General features: G+C 39.2%; 1 protein-coding gene across 7 annotated transcripts in view; it reads right to left on the bottom strand.

Annotated features, from left to right (window-relative positions):
* ece2b (endothelin converting enzyme 2b) overlaps positions 1–26,670 on the bottom strand; it is a 62,011-nt gene that overhangs the window by 5,582 nt on the left and 29,759 nt on the right. For all 7 annotated transcript variants that reach the window (XM_036563106.1, XM_036563107.1, XM_036563131.1 and 4 more), the window contains 13 exons: positions 25,029–25,115; positions 20,550–20,694; positions 19,745–19,960; positions 14,088–14,212; positions 11,833–11,979; positions 10,544–10,606; positions 8,139–8,327; positions 3,788–3,930; positions 2,713–2,827; positions 2,428–2,538; positions 1,620–1,718; positions 1,437–1,514; positions 1,174–1,277 (listed from right to left, as the gene is read on the bottom strand). In XM_036563106.1, the coding sequence (XP_036418999.1) occupies positions 1,174–1,277; positions 1,437–1,514; positions 1,620–1,718; positions 2,428–2,538; positions 2,713–2,827; positions 3,788–3,930; positions 8,139–8,327; positions 10,544–10,606; positions 11,833–11,979; positions 14,088–14,212; positions 19,745–19,960; positions 20,550–20,694; positions 25,029–25,115 (1,622 nt within the window). The remainder of the gene's footprint in view (positions 1–1,173; positions 1,278–1,436; positions 1,515–1,619; positions 1,719–2,427; positions 2,539–2,712; positions 2,828–3,787; positions 3,931–8,138; positions 8,328–10,543; positions 10,607–11,832; positions 11,980–14,087; positions 14,213–19,744; positions 19,961–20,549; positions 20,695–25,028; positions 25,116–26,670) is intronic.

Here is a 26,670-nt window from a genome sequence, read left to right as displayed (position 1 = left end):
CAGCAACACAGCACCCGCAAGACAGAAACAAAATACTTTTGGGGCGACACTAAAACCAACTTGATGAAATGAAGAATTTAAATATTCTAGATGATATATGTTCATATTTTCAGGTAAAATGGCTCGAGTTTTGCATTACATTTACATCAGAATCAGAATCAAGCTTTATTGGCCAGGTATGCTTACACATACAAGGAATTTGGTTTTGGTTACAGGAGCTCACAGTACAGTTTCAGATAAACATTTACATGTAGTAAATAAAAATAAAATAAATAAAATAAAACAAAACATGCTTTCCTACCATCACTCACTCATACACACACACACACACACACACACACACACACACAGTCATACCTGTAAACCTTACATTGTGCATTGTCTTATTCTGAGTGAGTTTACTCACTTACTGAGTTTACTGGCCGGTGGCAATGCAGAAATCTGAATACTGTCTGACTCATGTCAACCCGAAATTTTTCCATTATCTGATTACCCAAGTGCATGTAAACATGTTGATCGGATTTTCTGCAGTTATTGGATTAATAAGTGCATGTAAACACACTCACTGTTTGAGAGAATGGCAACAGAAATTGTTTATTACCTAAAGGTAAGGCTAAACATTTTTAAGCATGTGATTTTAATATAATGAGTTTTAAAAAAGGATATAGATTAAAGTTAGGAAAGGCAGTAAAGACAGTAGAGGGTGTCTCAGCCTCAAAAACCAATGACATTTTTGGGCTGACTAATGTTTTTCAGCAGGCAAATGGTAAAATCCCAAATCGTAGCTGACATTACCCATAGTGTTACAGATCCAAACTGAACAAATTGTGTCTTTTGTACGTCTCAAGCCTTTTCGCGTGCAAATCTGGATTCATTCTATAGTGTTGGAAATATCTGATGGACTACAACTACCATAAACACTTTAACTGGACTTGCGTTGCAGGTTGCATAACTATGTTGAGAAGATGACTCAGGCAGTGAGGAAATGTATGATATTGCACAAGCAATGTAGTGACAATAGTTCACAAATTTCATAACTGACAACAATTACCATGAAACCTAGGACTTAAATCAAAATTTGAATGGATATATATACACTGAAATCTTTCGCACACGTTTGACTGATCTCATGTTCACACAGGACTAATTTTTCCTAGCATGCGCAACACTTACTGGTCTTTGTTTGGAGGTTTGCGGAGCTGGTCTGCCATCACCCGTGCTGAAAAGTTGTAGAAGTTGAGCATGTTCTGGAAGAAGTTATCTTCTGACACATCATACTGGAAGCACAGAGAGTCTACAATGACTATAATATTTCAATAACTCTAGCATCAGCAAATTCTCCTGAATATTTACAACAATATATCATTTTGTGTTAGATCTGTGTTAGAAAGGGCTGATCACTCCAAAGACCACGCAAGATGAGTTTATTCACTTACCCCATCATAAACATCATCAAGCTCCTTGGGGTCCAGTATGAAATCAGGGTAGCCTATCATATCATAGATGGCATCAGCCTTAACAAAAAAACACAGGTGTTATCCATGTTAACGTCTTGTTTAAACACGATATCTGGGATCATATTTTAGCAGCAAGAGTTTGATTTCTTCGCACTCGCTCACCTTGTCCTTGGCAGCCTGTCGTGTCTGCTTGTCCATCCAACTGAGGTTGTCCAGCGCATCTTTAAAAGCAGTTCGAATCTCATTGATCATGCCCTCAGCCTGCATGGAGAGAAGAGCAGCTGTAAAATTTCTCAAACGTCAGTGTAATGAGTGCTGAATCGAGATCAGTTTAGTATGTAATTGAATGGCAAAAAAGTTATATTATATCTAATATTATATCTAATATAATACAACCTACATGTCCAAAAGTATCCAGACACCCCTTCTAATAAGTGAGCTACTTTAAGGCGTGCCCATTGCTGACACAGGTGTTCAACTGCGCACACATAGCTTTTATAATCACCCTACAAAAGCATTGTGAATAGAATGGCATGCTCTGGACCAGCAGCACATGAGATCACCATGAGCACTGCCAAGTATAAACCCCTACAGCACTGGGCTGTGGAGCAGTGGCACTGCATTCTCTAGAGTGACAGAGCATCATCCAATACCTCTGGGATGGGTTTGAGTGGCGTTTGTGATCCAAAATCATCAGTATGACCTCACTAATGCTCTTGTGGCCGAATGCTATCAAATCCTCACAGCAATGTAACCCAGAAGACTACAGGCTGTTACTGCAGTTTCTCTACCGTGTAATTCACAATGTGGCCACACAGTGGCAACCAAGAGTCACTTGTGACCATGTGCAAGATAATGAAAACAATGTAAAACCTAGCAGGTGAAATTATATCCTAGTCAACAGAAACAATAGGTTGACGTTTACAGATAAAACAGTACTGTGTTGTACTTGGTTCACTGTGAAACTTACTATCTCTTTGCTGTCTTTATCGAAGGTGGCATTGACAAAGAGCGCCCCTAAAGCAAAACCCAGCGTATCATCTGTGTTCCCAATGCATGTCTGCCAGCGTGGAGTACATGACTGCACAGAGAGAGAGAGAGAGGGAGGGGAGGGGAACAGATGTTTTAATGCTTGTGGAGTACAGCAGCTTGGAGAGTAAACAACTTGCTGGCCTGTCTCAGGTTTAAATGATATATAATGAGTAAATGCGTTTGCCAAAGTTTCTTTCATACTAAAAAGAGAAGCTGTAGTCACCTTTTTGGTGCCATAGAGACTCTCCAGTAGTTTATCCTGGGCATTTTCAAAGCGCTGGTCAAGGCTGGATGCTCCCTTCTGCACCAGATTCCAAATCATGTAGTTATTCAGCAGACTACAGGAGAGAGACAGAGGGAGAGAGATAAAAGAAGAAAAGAAGAAAAAAAGTGTGCCTGCTTTAATAAAACTATTAGTATATATTATATTAGTGCTGCACAATTTAGTATACTAGTGTTGCAGTGCTACTGCTACATGTTGTGATTGCAATACTGTTCTACGGCCCAAATCATTTACTTTTGTTGGTATACATATGTTTTGTATCACTTCGATTAATTCCACAGAAATAATTATCTGGAACTGGGACTGTTTGGGACCACACAGTAAAAAACACTGAATGGATAGAGATCTAACAATGTGCTGCTTTATATTTGATGCTGCATGGTATAGTGTTATGAAGTAGAATGCAGTGTAAAGCAGTGGTCGAACTGTAAAAAATGTTCAAGGGGGTGGTCAGTTATGAACTTTAACTAAACTTACCACATGAAAGCACTAAAGCTCTTCAGACATCTCATCTCATAATGTAACTAAGCTGCGCATTGGTTATACAGTAGAATGTGCAGACTCTTTACCACAATCCTAACTTGACTGTTTGATATGAAGAACTTCTGACACATCTAAGGCAAATGGGTGAATAAATCTCAAATTGATATGGAGTTAAAATATATTTAAGAAACTCATGGTACAATCACATTACCATTGAATCACAATTATATCATGGTAATATTATAATAATTCAATGGAAATGGAAAGGGGGATTTTTTAAGGATTTTTTTTTTTTACATCTGACCTGGGGGATGACATCCCCCCTCAAATCAAGTTTGGGGATCCAGACAGAAAAGAACAACCCTGCATCACACTTCACCACTCTCAGCCACTGTGTGGGTCTTCATTACAGTGGTTGGGAAATTGTGGACAGACTAAGAAGATGGAATACTTTCACTTAACATGTTAAACACGACTGAGTACTTGGAAAGTAGCCAGCCGGTTCAGCCTGTAGCCATGGAGACATGCATACTTGCGGTCAGTCTTGTTGATGAGCTCCGAGACCTGCTGCAGGTACTCCTTGGCGTACACCACCACCGGTTCGGTATCATTCAACTCCAGGGGTGAAAGGACAGAGGACAGGTAGTCAAGCCAATCCACCGAAGGGGCCAGTGACTACAGAAAAAGAGATAACAAAAAAAAACAATTAATTCCAAAGTATGAATATTACTATAATAATCAATTAATGCAGGCATCAATTAAGTGCAAGCACTTAGGATTATGCAAATGAAATCTTCCTAACTGGTCTCCAGTGGTTTTGATTCGTTATTAGCCACATTAGAAAGAATTCTGCAAACACCAGACGAATAACGTCACCACTTCACTCAGCCTGCAGCTGGATGAAGCATCTGACATGCAAAACAGTCCAGAAAAAGGGGCCACGAAACCCATTAACATGGCCTAGGGAGGCTCAGCTGTTTGCAGGCTGAGTGGAACACTCCCTAGGCTCTAGATGAGCTGTAGAGCCAGAAAGCGCTCTCATACTAATATGGCTGAGAGGAAAATGCATGAATATTCTACGCAATGAACAGCACATACTACAGATCTTGCAGGAACACTCTAAAATATTTAAGGTTTCTAAATGGTTCTTGGCTTAGAAGTACAATGTTTAGGATATATAATTAGAGTAGGAAAGTTATATAAGGTTATGTTGAGGTTCTTTAAACTTTACAATATAGTGCTTAGATTCTTCACACTCGCACACCTCTTTCACAAAGACAGTTCTTTTTTGCTCATAATTTTTACCTGACTAAGCAAACTCAAATATATTATATAATTTGTTGAAGCATGTTATTAAGGCAGGGACATTAAATAACCTTAATTTCCTTAAGAAGTTGGTCACGTTACTTTGATGTCCTGGAACTAAGATGCTGAGCCCAGACCATGAAAAACATTATTCCACCTCCACCAAACTTTAGGGTAAGCGCTCTGCATTTGGGGCAGGTAATTTGCATCCACCAAACCTGGATTCCTCCATCAGATGGTAAAGCATGATTCAGTCACTCCAGAGAAAGCATTTCCACTGCTTTAGAGTCCAGTGGAGGTCCATTTTATACCTCGTCATTGTGCACACTGGATCGCATTGTATGCTGTTAGTAATGTGTGTGGCTCAAACAGCCAAACCCACCAATTAGAAGCAATGCCATGTTTTCGCCATATCATGTATAACAGCCAAACCATCAAGAATATAGAAGAATATGTAATGCACGTTCAGACTGTCTGACAAGCAACAGATACAAACACCCAAAACAACAAGCAAGCGCAACACATGCACACACAAAGACAGAGACACTCGCCAGTATGTTTGCATTCCAGAGACCCAGACGCAATTACAGCTGCCTGGCCCTTGGGATATATTACACTAAAAACCCCCATAGCCAACACACACAAACACACACATACACACTAAAGCCTTTATACCCCATACAGCCCTCATCCTTGCTGTGGGAGTCTGGGAAGAGGGGGAAGATGAGGTGATAAAAATACAGTTCTTTTTTTCAGCAGGCCACAGAAGAAGAACGTTATTGTCTTAATAAAGTTTAAAAGCCTGGGGGCTTTAGCTTCTATTCAGGTAATATGTGGGTAATAAGAAATGCATGTGTGTGAACAGAGTGAGTAAAAAGAAAAGCAGGGAAGTGTTGAAGAGTGAAGTTTCATGGACTCCAAGATATAAATGTTGTTCATTCACTGGAACAAGTACCGGAAGGCTTCATCTGAGTTCAAGTGGAGGAAATTACTCAAATCAGAGTGAAAATAACCCTCAGAAATCCTGCTCAGATGAATTTATGAAGGTGCTTGACCTCATGTTAAGTACTGGAAGATGTTTTTGAGGGTCAAATATTTTAAAGCTTAAATCACAAAATTTGTGACACGCTAACTTGCTTGTTATTTCAATGAGAGACAATTTAAAGGAGCCATATCATACATTTCTTTTACTGTATCTTCTTTTCTATTCTGATGTTCTTATAAGATTTGGGTTGTATGCATAAATCAATTCCTTTTCCCAATCTCTCCTCATCTCTTAGAAATGAACAGGCTGTTTTTGACTGATGCCTCTGTTCTGATTGGCCTTATTCAAAAAGCAGCCCAGACTTGTACTACACTAGAGAGAATGCCAATGACAGCCAAAACAGCAAAATAATTTGGATTCAGTATATTTTATAATAAGATGCATTATCCCAGTGAAAAGAGGAATTTGTGTTGGAGTTAGGTGGACAGAACTTTTCAAATAATGATGAACAGGCTCAACACATTAACAAAGCAGATGCACTTTGTCTTATGTTTATGGTTGGATTTTTATAAATTCAGAAAAAACAACATTTGGCCAAATGCCCTTGCTAAGCGCTACACACTCATTTAGTAAATAGCTTCGTTGCTCTCTCCAGCCACCTTACATGGTCCAAACCCCCGCAGCATGGCTGCCATCTTGAGAAGCTTGTTTCACTTTGAGGAGTTTTGTTCACAGTGGACACATCAGTGCCTTCATAATAGCCTTTTACGCTATTGGCCTTTTGTTATTGATATAAAGTCCCTCAGACAGCTGGAGAAATTTAACCAGTAAGCAGCTCTATCCCTGATTCTGGCTCCCTCAGTTTCTTTCTTCTCTTGTCTGCTCCATAAAAAGAAAAAAAAAAGAGAAATGTTACTTAGCAACAGTTGCCATAGCAATCGCAGGCCTTGACAAAACAAAAGGGAGCTGGAAGCAGTGTAAGAGGAGGAGAAGATTCTGGCAAATAATGAAATGATAAAAAAGGTAGATTATGGAGGATGGTGTGAACAATAGCGCCTCTCCCTGGGGAGAAGCACTGAAAGGATAGGATACTGGACAAAGGACAGAATGTCTCCCTGCAAGGGAACCCATCATAGAGAGAGAGAGAGAGAGAGAGAGAGAGAGAGAGAGAGAGAGAGAGAAAAGAAGTGAAAAAAAGAGAGCGAGAGAGAAAGTAAGGAGTAAAAGAGAGTAAAGAAGAAAAAAGAAGAAAGATAAAGTAAGAAATTTAAAAAAAAATAAAGAATGAGCGTGAAATAGGTAAAGAAAAAAGGAGAAAAAATAAAAAGACAGAAAGAAAGAAAGAAAGAGTAAAAGAGAAAGAAAAGAAACAATAAAGAGAGCAAGAGGGTATGAGAGAAAGAAAAAACAAGAATAAGAGAGAAAGAAGGAAAAAAATGAAGGAAAGAAAAGATAAAAGAAAGAAAGAGAAAGAAATTTAAAGAAAGGACAAAGAATCAGAGCGAAAGAAGCAAAGAAAAAATGAGAGGGGAAAGGATGAAAGAAAAGAAAGACAGGAAAACAACAGAGCAAGATGAAAGAAAGACTAAAGCCCTATTTGGACGAGATCAGTTCTCCACGGGGAGGTGGGCATTGCCAGTTTACCTCAGGACGTCTGTAACGTTTATGAGCGATTCGCACGGGATAAGAAATCTCGGTCTAAATGACAGAGACGGGAGCGGCTACTCGATTTATGTGTAAAGTTGAATCTAATCTAATATCAAATGTTTTTCTGTAATTTTTACATGTTCTGAGTTGTACACGTTAGGCAGGGCAGTAACGTTACATATCGGCTTGGGGGCTGAGGTCAGCTTACTATTCACCAGTTTCTTGTTCCCGTTTCACCTTAAATGGTCCAGCAGTTACATTCTGGGGCCTCAGGCGTTATAATAGTAACTGCTCCACCATTTAAGGTGGAATGGGAAAATTCAAACAAGAAGCTAGTAAATAAGAAGCTGACTCTATACAGGTAAAGATTACACTACTCCACCTCCTCATGTAAAATGAATCCAATCTAAATAGGGCTTAAGAAAGAAAGAAAGAAAGAAAGAAAGAAAGAAACAAACAAAGAAACAAAGAAAAGTAAAGAAAGAAGGATGAGAATGAGAGAGAGAGAGAGAGAGAGGGGGGGGGGAGAGAGAGAGAGAGAGAGAGAGAGAGAGGGATAGAGAGAGAGAGAGAGAGAGAGAGAGAGAGAGAGAGAGAGAGAGAGAGAGAATGTAATGATTTTCTTTCATCATTGCTAAACATCTGCTACGCACACCCCAGACATCAGAGCTTTAATTGCATCTGGAATTTTGGCCCAAACCTGAATACAGTCTGAGAACTTCCTATCTTACTGACCCAACCTGAACCACGTTTTCAAATGAGTCACATCCATTTTCTCACAAGCGTGGAGCTTGTGGACCTCGGTGCTAAATTCTGTCAACAGCATGACTGGGTGACTCCAGCATGCCAGATTAAACACTGTTTTAAGGTAATGAACGAAGAGAGGCAGCAGCAGGGGAACACAGAGAAAATCTGTCAAAAACAGGAGGTGGACTTCGACACGCACCTGCAGCTCAGCGATGGTGATTTTGTGGTAGATTTTCTCTTCATCTCTGCGTTCGTCCTGGGGTACAGTGATGTTGGCCAGCGCCGTCTCAAAGTCCAGAATCTGCTGCATCTGACTTTGAGTGGAGTTCTTATCTCCTCCCAGCAACAAACCCAGCTCCACCATGTAGTCCAGATATGCCTTCAATACCTTAACAAACACGCACATACAACATGAAGAGAACTCTGACCCAGACTGACTGCAATCCAACATCTGTCTACAAGAGGTTAGTCAGATGTTTCCATAACAAATAAACAGAAAAAAAACATGACTTCTACAAAGCATTTTAAACAAAATCACATCCTGGAATAACCTGCTGTGCATGACTTTATATGGTCATCCAACTATTTTGTAGACAGAACGAGAAAATCCACCTAAAGTGAACGGTCATCAGCAGTTGGACTGACTCATCATCTTGCCTGGATGCCAGATACCTAGCAATACATGCTGCTTCTATGCTAACAATATAGAACTGCCTGGAAGTGCACCATTGAAGCAGTCTGCTGCTACATGCTTTCTAAAGTGAGGAGTTTTACAGCCTGACTTTTTAATAAAATTTTTAATTTTTAATAAAAGTAACAATATACATTCTTAGGTTTGAGTCAAATTTTGATTCTGAGGTCAATGTTTAATTTTATTTTTCGATAAAAATTGCGATCCCTAGAATTTAAGTGACTTAAAAAACGACTAGTCATTTGATATTGTGTGAATGCATAGCATAAGCCCCAGCTGCTTTACTCTGATATGATGCACCCAGATGCCTAATTTTGATCAAAGACAAGAAAGATGACAAATGAGTGGCCCTCAAAAGAGGCCAAGGGGCATATTGGCAATAGAGTTTTATGATACTGTTTCAAACATTAATATTCTCTATTTTTTAATACTGTACTGAATTCCCTACACCCTTAATTTTGAGTTCTCTAGTACATTTACAGACACCACATCATCTCCCCATACCAACTGATAAGCCAGTCAGTCGTCTTAATAGGCAGCCATGTTTGCAGTGATAAACCTAAGAGACAAAATAATTTATAGTAATTCAGATCACATGACTGTGATATCCAGTGATTACAGAGGCAAATATTAACTTTTTCTTATCATGGGACTCGGGCTAGAGCTGGTTCAACAGTTCTGTAACAAGGTCGGTTAATCACTCTTTAACTGAGTCAATTTATATGCAGAGTCTGTGACTAAACAAGTATCAGAACATACAATATTCATAAGCAGACAGGGCTTAAACAAAACATAAATATTTTATAATGTCTACCCAAACCCATATGACCTGTAACAGTAAACCACAACTGCCAGCTGTTGTGAGTCAACCCACGTATTAGTCCCACACATGCAGTATGGAAATGTACGGCAAACACATCGCTCAGTTCTACATCTGCCGCAAGACAAGCGGAGCCAATGTGGGAAATGAATGTACTTCAGCTAAACTAAAACAGAGGAACTGCATGCATCCTGCACTACACCGATGAGAGCGTCAACAGTAAAAAGTGGGAAAAAAATTCAAAGTTTGTTGTGCAGTCAAACATGTAAGTGCTGTAGGACAAATATCCAATACTGTGCAAAAGTCTGAGAAAACTGTATGTAAATCTTTATGTCCAGGCAGTAAGCATTCATTTGTTAAAAACACCAGCATTACAATGAATATAAATGAACACCACATTGTGATTATGTCTGTGTTAGCTTAACAATTTCCAGACATCTCCTGAAGGAACTCTAGTATTTACAGTTACCATCCAATACTTGTGTCAACTAATGAATACTTTATTAATTTATATCACGTGTGCTGCTGATGGAATTTCACAAATCCCTGCAATTACTGGAGTGCAGAGAAAAGTCATGAAACAAATCTATGTTTATCAAATTTTACTCCTCTAACCAAGATATTAATAACTTTTTAAACACAAAACCTTGTTAAGTTTTATTACATTTGTGTTTATTTGTATTTATTTTAAAATTATATAGTAGTTACATAATTATCATTACTACATAATAGTAATTACCATTACATAATTATCATTACAACATACTGGTTTGGAAAGAAACAAAATCCTGCCAAAACCTGCTGATTTTTGGCTTAGACATACAGTCCTAGTACAGTTCAATAAGTGGTTATTCTAAAAGCATCAGTTCAACAAACCATTTTCAGCACCTTTGTGTTTAAGAGTGCAGTTACTGCTCTTTGTCTTTGTCGGACAACAAGGGTCAGCAGCCTGAAGAGTGACTAGACAACCACTACAGCATCTCCAACATTACTCCAGGAGAGTCTGCTTTCATTGTGTCCACTAATGAGGGTCCTGACTGTTGCCTAATGAGGTAAATCTAGTGTGTTGTAACATTAACACAGAGCAACCTACCTTCTCATTAGTCTTATTGAGGTAATAGTCCCGAGAGGGAAGGAAGAGCCCCGACTGGTCCACCTGGACACACAGGTGAGCAAATACAAGATATAAGAGCATTAAACATCCAGCATTTACTGAAATGAACATTCAACTCAGAACAGCAAATACTGCACATCTTTAGAAAGAGACCATCGGCGAACTGATAGTATCTATTATGGGACTCTAAAACTCCTGTAGGAAAACACTATAGCACACTTTAGCAGCATCACAGCTAATTAGTTCGCTACTTCACAAAGTGCTCGTTAAGCTGCTGAGCAAAAAATCACTAAAAACAGCAATGTGGCCCTCCAGGAGAAGAAGTGAAAGAATACCTCCTTCCTCCAAACATCCAGTGTACTGGGGATTTGAAAAAAAAAGAATTTTTTTTTTGCTTGATAATAACTTTGTTATGGTCTTGGGACTGAAAATACAAATTCAGCTTAACTTGTGCAAGAAATCTATTGTTGCAGTCATATCTAAAACTCCACATTTTCACTTTTTTATTTACATTATTAAAAGCTTCAAAATGCATCATTCACACCGCAGTTCATACATGCAAAAACATTTAGTTTAGTACTCATTGTTTTTATGATGTCATGAGAACCAGCACATTTACATATATACACCTTTTCAGCCTACAGCAGTTTAGCTCCACCCATTCTCCTTGAAGTTATAAGGAGCGTTTCAGCCTGGACTGCTTTACAAATGAGGAACAATAATTCATAGAGTTCATTTACATATATCAGGCTTAAAGGTACAGTAACAAAAGCACCTATTCTAGAGGGTTAAGACAGTTTATAAAAATAGTCAAATAAAATGAATTATGCGGAATTTCATATTTTTCTGTACATATAACCACACCAGTGTCATAAGTGGACCTTATAGAATAAAATATCATAAGAAAAATGTAGGATATGGACCCTCTTTATGGACCCTATTACCTCTTTCTCTTTTTTCTACAAAATGTCCATTTCAGACATACACAATTTTGCTACACAATCTTCTCCACAAAAGGCTTCTTTTGTTGTTCGAACCAAGCAAGAGCACACCTGCTCAACTGTTTAAGGACTGAGGTTGCTTATTTAAATTGAAGCAAATTCAGTTGAGCACTTGCTTGACTGGAGTGAAAATCAGCAGCCAGACCAGCCCTTTACTGAATAAGACTGGGCACCTCTGTGCTAGGTATGTGTAGAAAAACATCAGTGAAACTACATCTGAACGTGAACCATTTGGACCAATTAATTTAGGGTAATTAAAGTGTGTACCTGAATGACATTGCTGTTGGAGTTTTTGGGGTCCACGCTGACCCCCACAGTGAAGAAGGGCTGAGCTCTGTATGGGCCTGACACTGTCTTCAGCACATCCATGAAGTTATCCTTATCCCAGGGCTCAGTGATGTTCCAACCCCCAGTCTGAAAAACATATATACCCACACACACACACACACACACACACACACACCACACACACACACACACACACTTTTATAAATAACTCTTCTGAGGCAGTACAGCGCAGCACTCTCCACTCCTGCTACTGAGGAAATACAGCATTAGACACTGTTCTGTTCTAGCCCTCTGCTACATATCAAGCCTTACGTTATCACATGTTCTGAACAAGGAAATCACTAAACCATACAGTGCTGTGGTTCTCTAGGAACGGAAAGTTTAGTTCACATTACAATCTTTGTTGCTGAATTTTGATATTATGGTCAAATCTGATCTTTCTGTTTTGACAGTTCTGTCATTAAAGTGACAACTAGGCCTGGGTGATGGGGCGATGTAATTAGATACAATGACTGACATGTAACCCAATGAACAACTTACCTAAAAGTGGTTGTGCTGCTCAGTGTTACTTAATATTTTTCAAATTAAACTTAAAGAAATCGTGTGTACGTTGTGTGAGTAGGGCTGTGATCACCTGGGTAGCAGTGTAACCAATAATCCCTTTTTTAGACGAGAAATCTCCATTTTTGGTGTTCTTTTTTTGCCTTCTACCATTTATACTGCAACAAAATTTCATGATGAAAGAAGCAATGGAAATGGCCAAAATAGAATTAAAGCTTGGAACAAAAAATTCTCATTACATATGATACAAAACAGATGTGTCTGATTTTTTTTTTTTTTTTTTTTTTTTTGCATCACAGCAGCTCTATTACATAAACACACACCACAGTCACCTAACACACCTTACAACATACTTTACACGTTCTCCATGTTCCAATACTCTATAACACTACACTTTCACCCAGTATTACACAATGGATGCACATATAACTAAATACACACTTGTCTTAAAATGTTAAGCAGCAAAAATAACTGAGGAATAAAAGTGTTCTTAAGTCCATTAAGTTTTGTTGTCAGTACTCTAAACCATCTGTTTGAAGGCATAATGTTGTATTTCACGATGTAGCAGGTGGGAGGGATCAGAAATAATACATGTTAGTCTTTCCATGCTCTTCCTATGGGCTGTTATGAAATTATCCTGACCTGCAATCTTGGAACAAATCCATAACAACCTAAATCTGATATGTACAGACAAAAATATACATGTATATATCAGATTTGTGCTACGATAAAACCTGCCGTGTGAATGTAGCCTCAGTATATGGTACAAACAAACCCAAATCCAAATCCACTGCCTGATTCTTGGACATGTGGTTGTGTGTCTGTGGTGAAGGTGTTAAATTGCTAAGAGAGAGAGAAAAGATGGCAAGCAAAACCCTCTACTCAACACATGCCGAAACAGGAACGCAATCAAGTTAGAGCTGATGTTAGACATCAAACTCAATTAAGTGTGGCTCTCCTCAGAGAATACGAGCTAAATCTAGAGACAGCCAAGCCCATTCAATCACTGTAACAACCTCAGCACACAGACAGAAGGAGAGACAGTCTGTTCCTGAGATAGCTCATCAGCAACCGTCCTAATCACTCTCTTCTCTCACCATCATTCTCTTCCCCTCTCTCCACAATCGTTTTTCTCCAGCAGGACAGCAACGGGCGGAAGGCTTTAAATTAGACACACAGACTGCTGTTTGACATAAGTGTTCTTCTTTTTCACAAGCAATGCTATTAATCTCTAGAGAGGGGCAGTTTTAGAGAATGCTAACCTAAAAATGGCTGTGCAAAGTAGTGTGTTGGAGACACATGAGAAAGCAGGTACACATTTTATACATTTTTAAATCCTACAGGTACAATTAGGAGTCATAACTCAAAAGCTTGCAGATGAATTTAGCACCAAGGTATCATTAATAAGCCCATTTTTATCAATGTTAATGAGCTTATGCAGATAACCTGCTGTATGAAATAAGCCCCAGGGTATCAAACTGCTGCAAATTAATACGACAGAAAAAGAACAGCAGATTCTTATTAACAAAGCAAAGCACTGCTTTGCATCACAGTGCTCTTTTTCACTTAGCAAAATGAGTTTTATCCAAAGTATTGACTGCAATCTGTCTACAGTAAGGTCACTCAGAATTATAAGAACTCATCACCAAAAGGGGCGCTGAAGAGTGTCTTACCTTAGCAATGAGATCGATGAGTGGCTGAGCTCCCAGCTCCTCGATGCGCTGCTCATTCAGACAGGATAAGTAGTAGAACTGAGCTTTCTTCTCTGCTTCGCTACTCGAGTTAAAAGTTCCATTTTCTAGAGGCATAAAAAGAGACAGAGTGGGTTTAGCTATGCTAATATGTAGCCACAATTTCCTTTTATGGGGCCTGGTTACAGGTTGGAGGGAAGCATTACGGCCTAGAGAAATCAATATAGTGAAGAAGCTACTTCATTGTAGCTACCAATCATTGAGAGGTCACTGAAATTTCACACACAATACATGATTGCTGACCTCGCAATAAACTGCCTAGCTGACAGCATACACAAGTAGCTGATTAACCACAGACCTAACTTTTTTCAACAGTAGGCTTAGATCTCTGGGACAAATGCACAGTTTTTTGTTCCCCTCCTCTCACCCCAGTTCTGAACTTTGTTTACCTTGGTTAACTTTACTACTAACCCAACTCACTTGCTATGTAAGTAGTAGCTTAGACTAGAATCACAGTTCAGCTATGTTCCCACAGTCTGCAGAAACGACTGAGCAGGCTAACACTATGTCTGTTGTTTTGTGCCCTATTGAAAAATTTTGGTGTAAAACAGCAACATTTTTTCACCAACTGCAGCATGCAGCCATGTAAGTGTTGTCATGGTGATATCGACCAGTCAAAACTGATGATTGACTAAGGTGAGCTTTGTCAGAGCTCTACTTGAGGTGGGGAAAAAAGCATGAGGATGCAAGAACTTCTCACTTTTCAGTTCATCCTATATTATAGAAGTGCAAGATGAACTACAATTTGTAACACTTGCATTGAGCATTTTTTCACTGAGCATTTTTGAGGAGACAGAAATCACTTGGCCCTTGCTTTTGCTATGCTATGGTGATGCTAACGCCATATTATTCTAATCATTTGTGCACAGTGAAACAGTTGTACTGATCAGATTTGAAGCTTCCAAACCTGAGTTTCTGATGTGACCACACTAATGATACTAGGAAAAAAGTGCAGTGTGCTTGATTTTACTACTGGACATTACGTACTTATTTTTTATATTGTAAATGTGATAGCACCTTCATAAGCTAGATGTGTGATATACAGATAGGTGTAAAAATAACTTATTTCACTAAGTTTAGTCTATTTCTGTATGTGTATATAGAAGAATGCATGCCGTTTTCAACAATTCAGTATGAGAAATCCACGACTGCAGTCAGGAATGAGGCACACATAGTATATATTATTGTTATTCTGATCATGTGCCTTGGATCCATTAAGTGATGATGCAGGGAACATGCATTTCAAACTGTTATGAAACTTTTGCCTTAAGTACAAGAGTTCAAATACAACAGAAACATTCAAGATTGTCTCACTTATCTGTATCGTCACTACTACACTGAACAAACGAACAGCTTCACACTGGTCGAGGATACAAGCTTAAATGCGCTTGAATGCTTGCTGTCAGAACATTCAGCCTGAGAGACCATGGAAGATAAGAGTGAAATGACATGACAAGAAGAAAGAAAAGAAAGTACTTAAAGGAAGAAAAAAAACATGACTCGCAGGCTATGTCATGGAGCTAAGGGGCAAAGTGGGGTCTGAGGCCCAGCAGGGTTCATCCCTGAGGCAAATAAGCATGACGGCATGAGAGAGAACCAACCCTGAGGTCAGAGCAAAGGGTTATGGGACTGCCTGCTGTTCTCCTGCAGTATCCTGGCTGGCTTTCAGCTAATGGCCACTGATTACTTCCTAACAGGCCTGTGGAAGGAAAAAAAGGGTCCTGTCACCTGTCTTTTCAATGCACACTAGACAAGCGCCACTCTTCAGCGACAGAACACAGACACTAATACATCAACTCAGCAGGCCGAGCAGAGACAGTTTCCGTGCCTGTTAGCTTCTGGCGTCAGTCTCACTAGCAGCCTGTGCTATAAAGAAGGGAAAAACTGCATCAGTGTCACCGCTAACCTCATTCCAATGAGGAATAGTGCAAGCCCCTGTCAACAGCACCTCTGCTTCTCCTCGTCCATGAGCTACAGCCATGACAATGCTCCCTTTGAATTGTGAAAAGAGAAATGACCTTGTACTCTCTGTGTGTACGTATAACCTGTGCTAATTCATGTGCTTGTGCAGCAAAAAAAAAAAAGAAGCAGGGACACTGTGTGCAAAGCCAGTAGCAGCTGTTCCTTTCAGTTCATCTCTTTCCTCTTTCGTCCAGTGTAATTACATTAAGAAGGCAGGAATATTCTGGTAAAAATGCACAGGCGCACAGTGGCAGACCAATTACTGGTCAGCAGGTACGGTCCATTGAAGACAAGGAAGTACGTGTATGTGTGTGCGCGTGTCTGAGCAAGATCTGGCAGTGTGCCCTCGAGCTGAGCGCAATTCAACACCGCTCTCACAGCATTTTCCAATACTTGCTCGTGTTTTGTTTTGTGTTTGTTGGGCAATAGAAGACAATCGACCAGGCGCATCAGCACAAACCCTCCATATGCCTCTCTGTCTCTGAGTAAGCACAAAGAACACACAGCAGTTTTACAAGCCTGTCACACCTTCTCTCTCCTGCTCCTCACCTCACCTCTTTTATACACACACTCACCTTCCCTCGCTTCCATCATCTCTTCCCCACTGACACTTTCCAATTCCATATTCTAACCATACTTCATTCTAAAAATACATCACAAATCCTTCACTCATGCTCCCCCGTGCCTGTTCTCCCTCATTTGGCTGGACGCAGCGCTGGGTCTCTTGCTGCAGCAGACTGCAGGTGCTGAGGGAATACTCCCTTATCTACTGTTTGCTGGAGCATTTAGCTTCTCTCAGCATGCCTCTTTATAGCCTCACTGCTCACCTAAGTAATTGTTTTACTGTACACTCTTACAACTAAGGGTGCCAAAAAACCTTCTTTGGAGTGATGCCATAAAACAATCACTTCTGTAAATGAGGTGTGTGAGTGTGAGAAGCCTTTCCAGAGTTTTCAGAACCTCCTCCTGTCAATGTTCTATAACAATTAAAAGTATTTTCTAGAACTGTACACCCAACTTTAAAGACCCGATATTGTGAAACAACCACATTTTTCTCATTTTTGTTTTTTTTTTTAAATAAGAGTGATGTAGTTTGTAAACATCATTAAAGACTGGAAATGTACTGTTCACTCTCCAGAACATATTCACTTATGGAAACCAAGCTGCAAAAACAGCCAATTCACTGTTTTTGGGAAGTCACAAAACCCAACAGATTTACATTTTCAGAACTGTTTTATGCTGTTGGTCCTCGGTCCAACACAAATATTGCACCAACACAAAATGTTTGGGCACCGCTGGTATTTAAAGTCATATGCAAAAGTTTGAACACACCCCTGGATTATGTTTTGTTGATTTTCTAAGAGAAAATAAGTGAACACATCCTCTACAGAGAACAAATGTGATTTTGAACTTTTTTTCTGCTACTTTTAGAGCACAGTTTCTATTTATGTGCTGTGCACACACACACACACACACACATACAAAACACACACACACACACATACACACACATATATATATATATATATATATATATATATATATCACTGTTATCGGAAGAAAACCTTGTATCTCCAAAATGGTAACTTTACAGGAGAAGGAAAAAACATACGGAGTCAGACTTTGTCCAAGTCCTTTTGGGCCATTTCTTTTGGTCCATTCATCATGAAATTTACATAAAATGTAAAGGATAACAGGTATTTTCAAATTATGTCAAAAACTGAAAAACCTAAAAAATGGAGATACAAGGTTTTCTTTCGACAACAGCGATTATATATCAAAACAATATACATAAGTGTGCCATAACTTTTGTACAGACCAATGGCAATGTATTTTTTTCCAGTGTATTAAATTCTGCAAATAAATAGTAATTGTGCATTAAAATGTGCAGGAGAGTGTTGTCTTAATTTATCTTCACTTCGAAAATCAACAAAACATGTTATCTGACTCCAAACCTTTCCATATGACTGTAATATGGTATAGAAGAAGTCAGAGAAATCTTCTTTGCAGAGGGTTCTCAAAATAAAACAAAAACAGTACATAAACATTACACCCACCCACCCAAAGTGCTCACCAAAGACTAGCTAGATAGACTAGCTCTCAGAGTTACTTGATCCATAGAACAAATGCCAGCCTTTAGGACACAACTCTTTGGCCGTTTCTTGTAACATCTGTTACCGTGTGAATATGGTTTATTCTATGCAGCTCCTCTCTGGCCACTGGCCACACTCAGCTCTTCCTAGCTCTTTCAGCAAGTGCTCTCCATCCACTGCAAGCTTCAACTACTTATCTAAAGTATTTGTTAATACAGCCTCATTAAATGTGTGTACAAATGTGTGACCTCAACAACGAACAGCTTAAATAGTTAAAAGCTAACAATTTATTGTTGAAACGTTGACTGTAAAAACTGCTGTCTGCTGGACAGGGATTCAAAATGCTTCAGTCGTTCCAAATTCTTAAAAGAATGATGGATATCTACACAGCAAAACACAGACTCTTCCACACTAATGATTCATAGTGGTTGCTGGAAGGGACAGAACAGTTTGTTTGTTCCACTAGACTAAAAAAAAGAAAACTGGACCATTCTAGCCTTCATTCATATTTTTTTGCTTAACTCTTCCTATAAATACACCCACACACTTTGTCTCGGAAATATCAGAGCGCTTAACGCAAAACTAGCCCGGATGAGTAATATAGGAATAAAGATGAAGTGACTTTGAGAAAAAGACAAAAGAAAGGGGAGAAAGAAGTGTACAAAAGCTCAGATGAAGAGTGATGGGTGGACATGGAAGGTTGAAAGAGCTCAGATGCAGCAAGTTGTTGCTCTCAATGGAGCAGGAACAAAGGAGGAGGTGGGTGAAGTAACGTGAGAAGCAATACTGTTTGCAAAGGAAGGTACTGAGTATTTGAAATAAGGCTATCGATCAGATCAGTAATTAAAGTTATCTACTTATTATTTATCTTTACAGCCTTATCTTTGAAACCTAGTATAGCTTAAGATGAACAAAAACACTTTTAAAAAGACGTTACCAGAACTAGTTTTGTGGCAAAAAAGCATCAGGCTGTTTCTTACAACAGGAGAGACCAGCAGAAGAATTTAAAATATGTATTATCATCATCATGAAAATTGCCAGCTAATCATCACAGATTCATCAGTAAACTGATGATTTTTTAAATCGAGTTTAATTAAATAATCATGATGGCCCTAATTCCAAACTCTAGTGAATACAGATGTTTATGTGTAAAGAGTTCAAGCTTATTTAAGAGTTTAAAACACTTTTCTTAGCTAAGAATCAAGCCTCACAAGCTGACATATTGGACGCTTGGAAACAATAAAACAGCATCTATTTTTACCCTCAGGAGTGTATCAGAAAAGCAATTCCGAAGTTGAATTCATGCTACTTGCTTTCATGCTAATTCATGGTGTGTTGAAATATACCAAGGTTGCACTTCTGCAACTGACTTCCAGGGTGTTCAGTTAAGAGGAAAACAATGAATGAAGATTTCTTTGTTTTCCTATTGATTTTCAGAAGGACGAACAAAGAGTGGTGTACGCATTTGAGGCCTAAAATGCATGAAGAAGTGTGTTATTTATGACAAACATGACCAGCTGTCACCTAATAGATGTTTGAGCACAGCCTGGTTCTGGTCCCAGATGCTGTTGAAGGTGCTCCAGCGTGAGCGGCCATCAGGAAGTGGGTTTTTGCGGATCCAGCCCCCGCATGCGTACTGATAGAAATCCTGACAGGGGTCAACAGTGCGGTCCAATGACTCCACAATCTTACTGGCCACTGTCACACACGCTTCCGTCAAGCACAGGCTGCGTGATGGATCTGTGGAAGAAGACTCAGAGTGTTACCACCACACACTTTGCTGGAATTCAATAACTTAATAGATTATAAATAATCACAAAGTCAGTCACCTCTTCACACTTCGTATGTGGTTTTGTAGCAAAAATCATTTTTATCTTTTGCCATTTGTTTAACAGTCATATTATTCACTTGACAAGTGGATGGAAACATGACTAGCAAGCTTAACTTGCTTGCAAGCTTCTGAAAAGCCAAACAGTTGTCAAAGAAGTTACTCCTAACTGTTGAAATGTGGCTAACAAAGTGGATTTAAAGCTACATAATGAGAAACAATGTGCAAAAGTATATTAATGATGAAAACAGATAATCTTTTCTTTGGATAGCCCAGGGATTGTTAAAATGTGTTGAGCTAATGCTAAAACTACCACCTTAGTTAAACTACTTGCCAAAACTACTAGAATTTTAGTTGAACTACCACATGCTACTGAAGAATTGGTAAGTTATGATCTTTACTCCCAGTTAAACACTCTCTTCTCCTCCCTCCCTCCCTCCCTCACTGTACTCCTAAGCACATTAGAATTCAGACCAGAGAGTGCGAATAAAGGAGTCTCACCTCTGTTATAGTGGACCCCTAGAGTGATGGCACAACCGAAAAGAGCTAGTAGAGAAGCCAAGAGCAGACCAGCTAACACCACTTCCAACTGAGTTCTCCGGCCCAACGGACCAAAAAACTGGATACCACCCTTCCGGAAGCCCACCTAAGACACAAAAATATACATTAGTAAAGCATCTTTAGTAAAAAACGAGCATACACCCTGTTACATTAGACTGGACACAAACATCCTGCACAATCAAAACTGTTCCTTTGGTGAGAACTGTAATGGACTGCCTGTGAAGGATTAGCCACAGAAAATCTGGACCTGTTCAACCTGCAGCCCCCATAACCACATAGATTAGCTACTTATTAGCAATATACTTGGCTGTTATTCCGACTCAACACCACAGATTCTTTTTACAATGTCTTGTCAGAAAACAGTAGCTAAAATAATTTTAATATAGTCAATTCTGACAAAACTATAACACCAGTCTAAATATGAAGCTATAGTAGTAGTTTATTCCATTATTATGACTATTTTTCTTTCTCCAGATCACCTCAGATTCAATGAAAGTGACAGTGGCTTAAAGAGAGAGTCACTGGCTTAAGACAAGCCCACTAACAGACTGTCTCCCTACGTGAGACTGTACACCACCCAATGACGTGAAGTGAAAAGCAATTGCCCCCTTTTCTCAAAAAATGGGTATGCCTTCAGCAGCAATAACTGGTCCATGTTGCTTTTTTATTATAACCTGTCTTGCGTGAAAGATCTTTACTACAGCACAAATCTATGTATCTCAAATGATGGCCTTGATGACAACACATCCTATCCTGTCCACCATCATACCTGGCTGTTGGTATGCCATGTTGGTATAAACCTACTAAAAACCACTGAAAAAGTGTGAATACTGACCAAGGATTTGAAACTCTGCAAGTGTGTGAGGGAATGAACATAGCTTCTAGCTTCAGGGCTGAATCAAAGAGGTGCCAATAGGCAAAATAATTCATTATTGATTTATTTTTAAACAAATAAAAGTCAGCAAAAGTTGACCTTTTCCAGTGATATCTGAAAGTATGAAGTCAAGCAGCTTTTCTATCTCTGTCGAAAGGGTGGTGATAGAAAGCACTGCAGAAAAGCAATCATGTTCCTGATTATGACAATAATTGGGTTCACTAGAGGGAGCAATTTTTTCACACCTGATTATTGGAGGTTTGATTACTTCACTCGCAGAAGCACAGAGACTATATTTTTCTTAAATGCCTTACTTATTATTGAAAAAAGGAAAACTTTAATGTGAACCAAATTACACAGTGGCAAATGCTTTCCACGCACAACTAACTACTAACTCTTGAAACTGATGTGTCAAGTAGTGCCTTGGACAGCAAACCTGGCTGCTTTCAAGCGTCTCAAGGTAGATTCAGAGGAGACTGTAACTCCTAAAATACAAATTCATAATGCAGTTCTCTACTAGATCTATTCCATTAAAGTGCTGTTAGTTACAAAAATATAGTCTATTGCTCAACTGTACTTGTTTTGTTAACATTGTAATGCTCAAAGGTACGGAAAGTCCATAAATATTTTTCCTGTACCCCTTCCACTATTCTCTCATAGACTTTGCCTTTGACTGTATCTCTCACTTTGCTTTGCCTTGTGGGGTTTCATTAGAAGTTGGCGCTGACTCATGAAGCGTCAGCAACACAGATGCTAAAGCGCTTTGTAGCCTACATCACATTTAGCGGGCTCAAACAACCCCATCCTTTGACGAAAGTTAGTTTTTAAGTGTTGCTGAGCTTGCTTTTCTCTATTGTTGGTGTGTGAGGTAAACGTCCAGGCAACCACTAAGCAGTTGAACTTCATATGGTTGGTAATAGCTGGATTTTGTAAACTAACATGAAGGCCACACTCATTCCCAAACTTCCAAAAAAACAGTTACTGAGTGATCAAATGCTGAGCAACGTTTAGTCAAGATGGTGCTAAACAGCATATAAATTATGGGGGAGCCAAGGGGGCTTAGCCACCCCAGAAGAGACTTGAGTTCCCTCCAACACAGTAAAAATCTCCAGTTTGGGGAAAGTTGGCTCACGTGGTAAAAGGTGTTTTTTGTGAAAAAAAAAAATTATAAATTCTAGAGTCCATCTCTCCTGCCTTTTTCTAGCTCTTCTCCAACAAGTATAACTGCCACTATTCCAAGTTAAATGTAAAATGTTAATAGTGCGCACAATTTTTAATTCTGAGAGGAGTGAGACGGCCAGAGCACACCTAAAAGAATCTGTCTGCACAGAGTTTATGCTCCAGTGCATTAAGCAAACTACACAGCATATCTGTAGGTATTCATGCATCACTATACATATCAGAGCTGAAACTTAAAAGCAGTGCTAAAGTTTGAACCACCCCTGCAACTGTACTGTAAACTTCAAATACACTTGACAACACAAAACAGCACATTATAAGGCAATGCAGCAGTGACACTTTATTTTGAGTGGCCCTTTTTAGATGAAACAAACACTCAAAAGACTCTCAGTAACACGTAAAAAACATATGAAGGTTTGGATTAGGTTTTGGGTTTAGGTTAAGGTTAGGGTTAGGATTAGGACCAGGGTTAGGGTTCGATTTTTGAGTAAGGCTGGGTAAGGTTAGGTTTTGCGCAATGGAAGTAACACATTACTTACTTTAAGTAGATGTATTGTTAATGTATCAACAGTGCATCTTCAACATATTCACTTTAATGTATTCAGATGCTTCACTACTGCTACTTCACTATGTTGTTGATGTGTTACTAATAATCTATTAAGGGTTTATTAATCAACTACAAAGGACCACTCTAAATAAAGTGTTACCAATGCAGATTTTGCGTATGCAAGTTTGTATATTGTACAAAAAAAAACAAAAACAGAGACAAACATGAATCTCATTTTTTGTTGATTTTTATATTTCTACATCAAAATACAAAAACACGATGACTATTCTTTGCATATGGGTGAAAACTATATGATGAATGGACTGATAGAAATGCTCTGAAATCACTCTTTTTTTTAAATGTTAAGTGTTTTTGTCTCCATCTTTTACTAGTTATTATTACAGAGGTACTTGTTTTTCCATGGGACAGCGGTGATAACAGACTAAATCTGGGCATGTTTTGAAGAGACCTCCCCAAAACAAAAGCAGAGTGTAATTCAAACACTGGTGCTAAATTACCCCAAATCCAATCTATGAAGATAGCAGAAAGAGAACCGGAGCTGTCTGTTTACCTTTACCCTTAGTTTCTACTAGGACATACAGAAGAAGTGTACTTATTGGCTTATGGGCTGGTTAGGTGACTTACCTTGGGCAAACAGGAAAGAGGTTCAGTGTTAAGAGTGAGTGTACACCACGTCTGTTACAGATAAAACAAAGGCACACGGTGCTGCACACCATGTGTAGTATGTGGTTTCTGTTCACAAACTGTTTCTGCTTTCATGATGAGTAATGAGTTTCTTCTTTTCCCAGGATTATTCGTGTCATTGAGTCTAATCATTTGCAGAAGTGGAAATTAACCCTAAATCAACAGCGACCTTGTGATAGCCAATGAGTACTCAGATCATTTACCATCGTAATGAACACATGATGCTTCCACATTTAGTGTCAATGATTTATACACCAACAAAGGCAAGAACATGCTGTCTAGGGAAGGCAATACATCAGTCTACTGACTTGAATGAAGGCCTGTGAAGATGTTAAACCCTGTGAAGAGGATTTTGGGTTTCATGTGTGGCTTACTGGTAAGGTCTGCGAGGGTGAGACAACCAATAGGATGGGCAAGACCAAAAGTAGAGTGCACGAACAAGTAGTTTATTTACACGATGTGAAAACAGGAAACAAAAACTGTACAAAATGAAAAATAAACGGAAAGTAAAGTATTTACAATATATACTAAGCGTCAGGCTTAGTCATGGCATGGGAAGCAGCCGCGAGGCTGGGTCTCAACTCCCTTTATAACTTCCCCCACACCATTACTTCAGACAATACAAGCTGCTAGTGTGGTTTCCACATGAAACAAATGATAGTGCTATATACAAACAACCTCGGTTAAACAATTTATTACAGGTATATACATTGTCTGGGCCCATTAACTTATAGCAGCTTAATTATTTTCTTTGTCCTCCTACAGGATATTAGATGCAGAATAGACCCCCCCTTTTCTCCCCATCGGTGGATCCTCCCGATAAGGATAAGGTACGTAGGTCTCCCTGCTGTCCCCCTTTTGCTATTTCTCCTTTCACAGGCAGACACAGGTAAGTACATCTATACACATACATATTTTATAGTGCAAGGGATGGTATTCACTGGTGATGGGGTAGGCCTCACCTTACCACATCACAAGGCCCCAATAAATCCCTGCCTCTGCTGTATAAACTTCAAAGAACAATGCAATCTTACTCATCCTCTCCAGGTGAAATCACAGTGATATTATCTATGACATTCTTGATGACCTGTAACCTATAACCACACACACTGACCTCCACACTATCGGGAGAGATGGCTCCATCGGCTGGAATGTCTGCCCCCTCTTCCTCCTCAAAGGTTGCACGCTTGTAGTTGGACATCTGAAGAGAGAGGGAGAATGAGCAAGGTCAGTGTTGCACTATACATTATACAAAATATTTTTAAGGGGTTATTTGTGCTACCAGTGACTGAGACTCAGGCATTTAATACACAAATATGGGCACTTTACAATATACCCAATACACAATAACATAATCAGAATACTAACCAAGAATCTCAAACCGCAGGAAATGTACAGAATCAGCACTGTAAGTTTATTGTCCTTTCTATTGTATTGGAAACTGGTGAATACTCTTGACTTGAAACATCATCATTTGGCAGCAGCTTCTCATATAATGTAACAGTCTATTTTACTTACGGATGAGTTCTTTCAAGCTGCCGGGTCAAGATCAGCAGGCTAAGCAACACACAAAGTGTTTGCTGTCTTATTATTATGAAAGCAGCTGCGTTCCAAAAGCTAAACAATGGTCTAGGTGGGCTGCATTTCGGGACTGCTATGTCATCGAAGGCTGTTCCAAACAGAAGGATTCTTCAAATACAGCACAGTAATGCAGTCTGCATTCTGACAGTTTTTGAGTGTGCAAACAGAGTGTTCTTCACGCTCAGATGAAGCGAACTGCATGTCGTTTTAAAAGATCCGAAATATTTATAGTAAAATATAAAGTATATTGTTTCTTTGGTTTATCTGTTTAAAAGTCTGTAGACTAAATACATGATGTGACATGCATCTGCTTTCAGGGAGCTGAGCAGTTTTTAGATTGCAGGACAGCATTTAATTATAATACAAACAAATGACTGTGTTACCGGCAACAACACATCATTCACATCCATGTTTTGCTTGTCAGCTTACTATCGTTCGCATCAGCAGTATTGTCTCCATCAAATGTCGGGAGCTGGCTCCTTTGTGATGAAGTGACAAAATGTCCTTGGTAGACCATTCTGTTTTGCAAAACAAATGAAGACTCATCTGTCTCAGCTGAATCCTAGCCACCAGAACGCAGCGAAGGACGTTCATTCATTCACACTCAGGCCTCATCCAGACAGTCCTCATTTTTGCTCCCATTCAACTCGCAACACGAGAAGGGATAAAAAGAAAAATGTGGACTGTGTGGGGGACCCTAAGGGGCCAGGTTGGAAACCAGTACTTTAGAAGACCATTCATGTCAATTTACCTTTATCTTGTTATTTTGGGAAGATTTTTTTTGGGAAGATACCTATAATTGTGTTTTCAGGGGCAAAAATGTTGAATATGGAGGCATATATGACACTGATTAAAACGCCACTGGAGAGATCATTGTAAAATGAACCAGGATAGCCAATTTGAGTTCTATTCTTAGACTAGGTCAGTGCAGAGACAGAGAGAAGAGAGGCTGCTAATGGAAAATTTGGTGTTACTCCTTTATCACTTTTCACACACAAACACACACACACACACATAGTTGAAGTGTATAATCTGCTCCTCAGGGCAGAAATTGTGCAGAGTCAGTGTCACAGTGTTCCAGAGAATGTTAAATCGCCAATGCCTCTGTTCTCCCCGGACAGTTAATGCTGTCAGACTAAACACAGGACCACCAGAGAACCAACCAAAAATCCTAC

This window comes from Colossoma macropomum, unplaced genomic scaffold (assembly GCF_904425465.1).
Source record: "Colossoma macropomum unplaced genomic scaffold, Colossoma_macropomum, whole genome shotgun sequence".
In the NCBI taxonomy this organism is placed as follows: domain Eukaryota; kingdom Metazoa; phylum Chordata; class Actinopteri; order Characiformes; family Serrasalmidae; genus Colossoma; species Colossoma macropomum.
The sequence above is the reverse complement of the archived record's forward strand: the minus strand, read 5'-3'. Positions and strand labels throughout refer to the sequence as shown.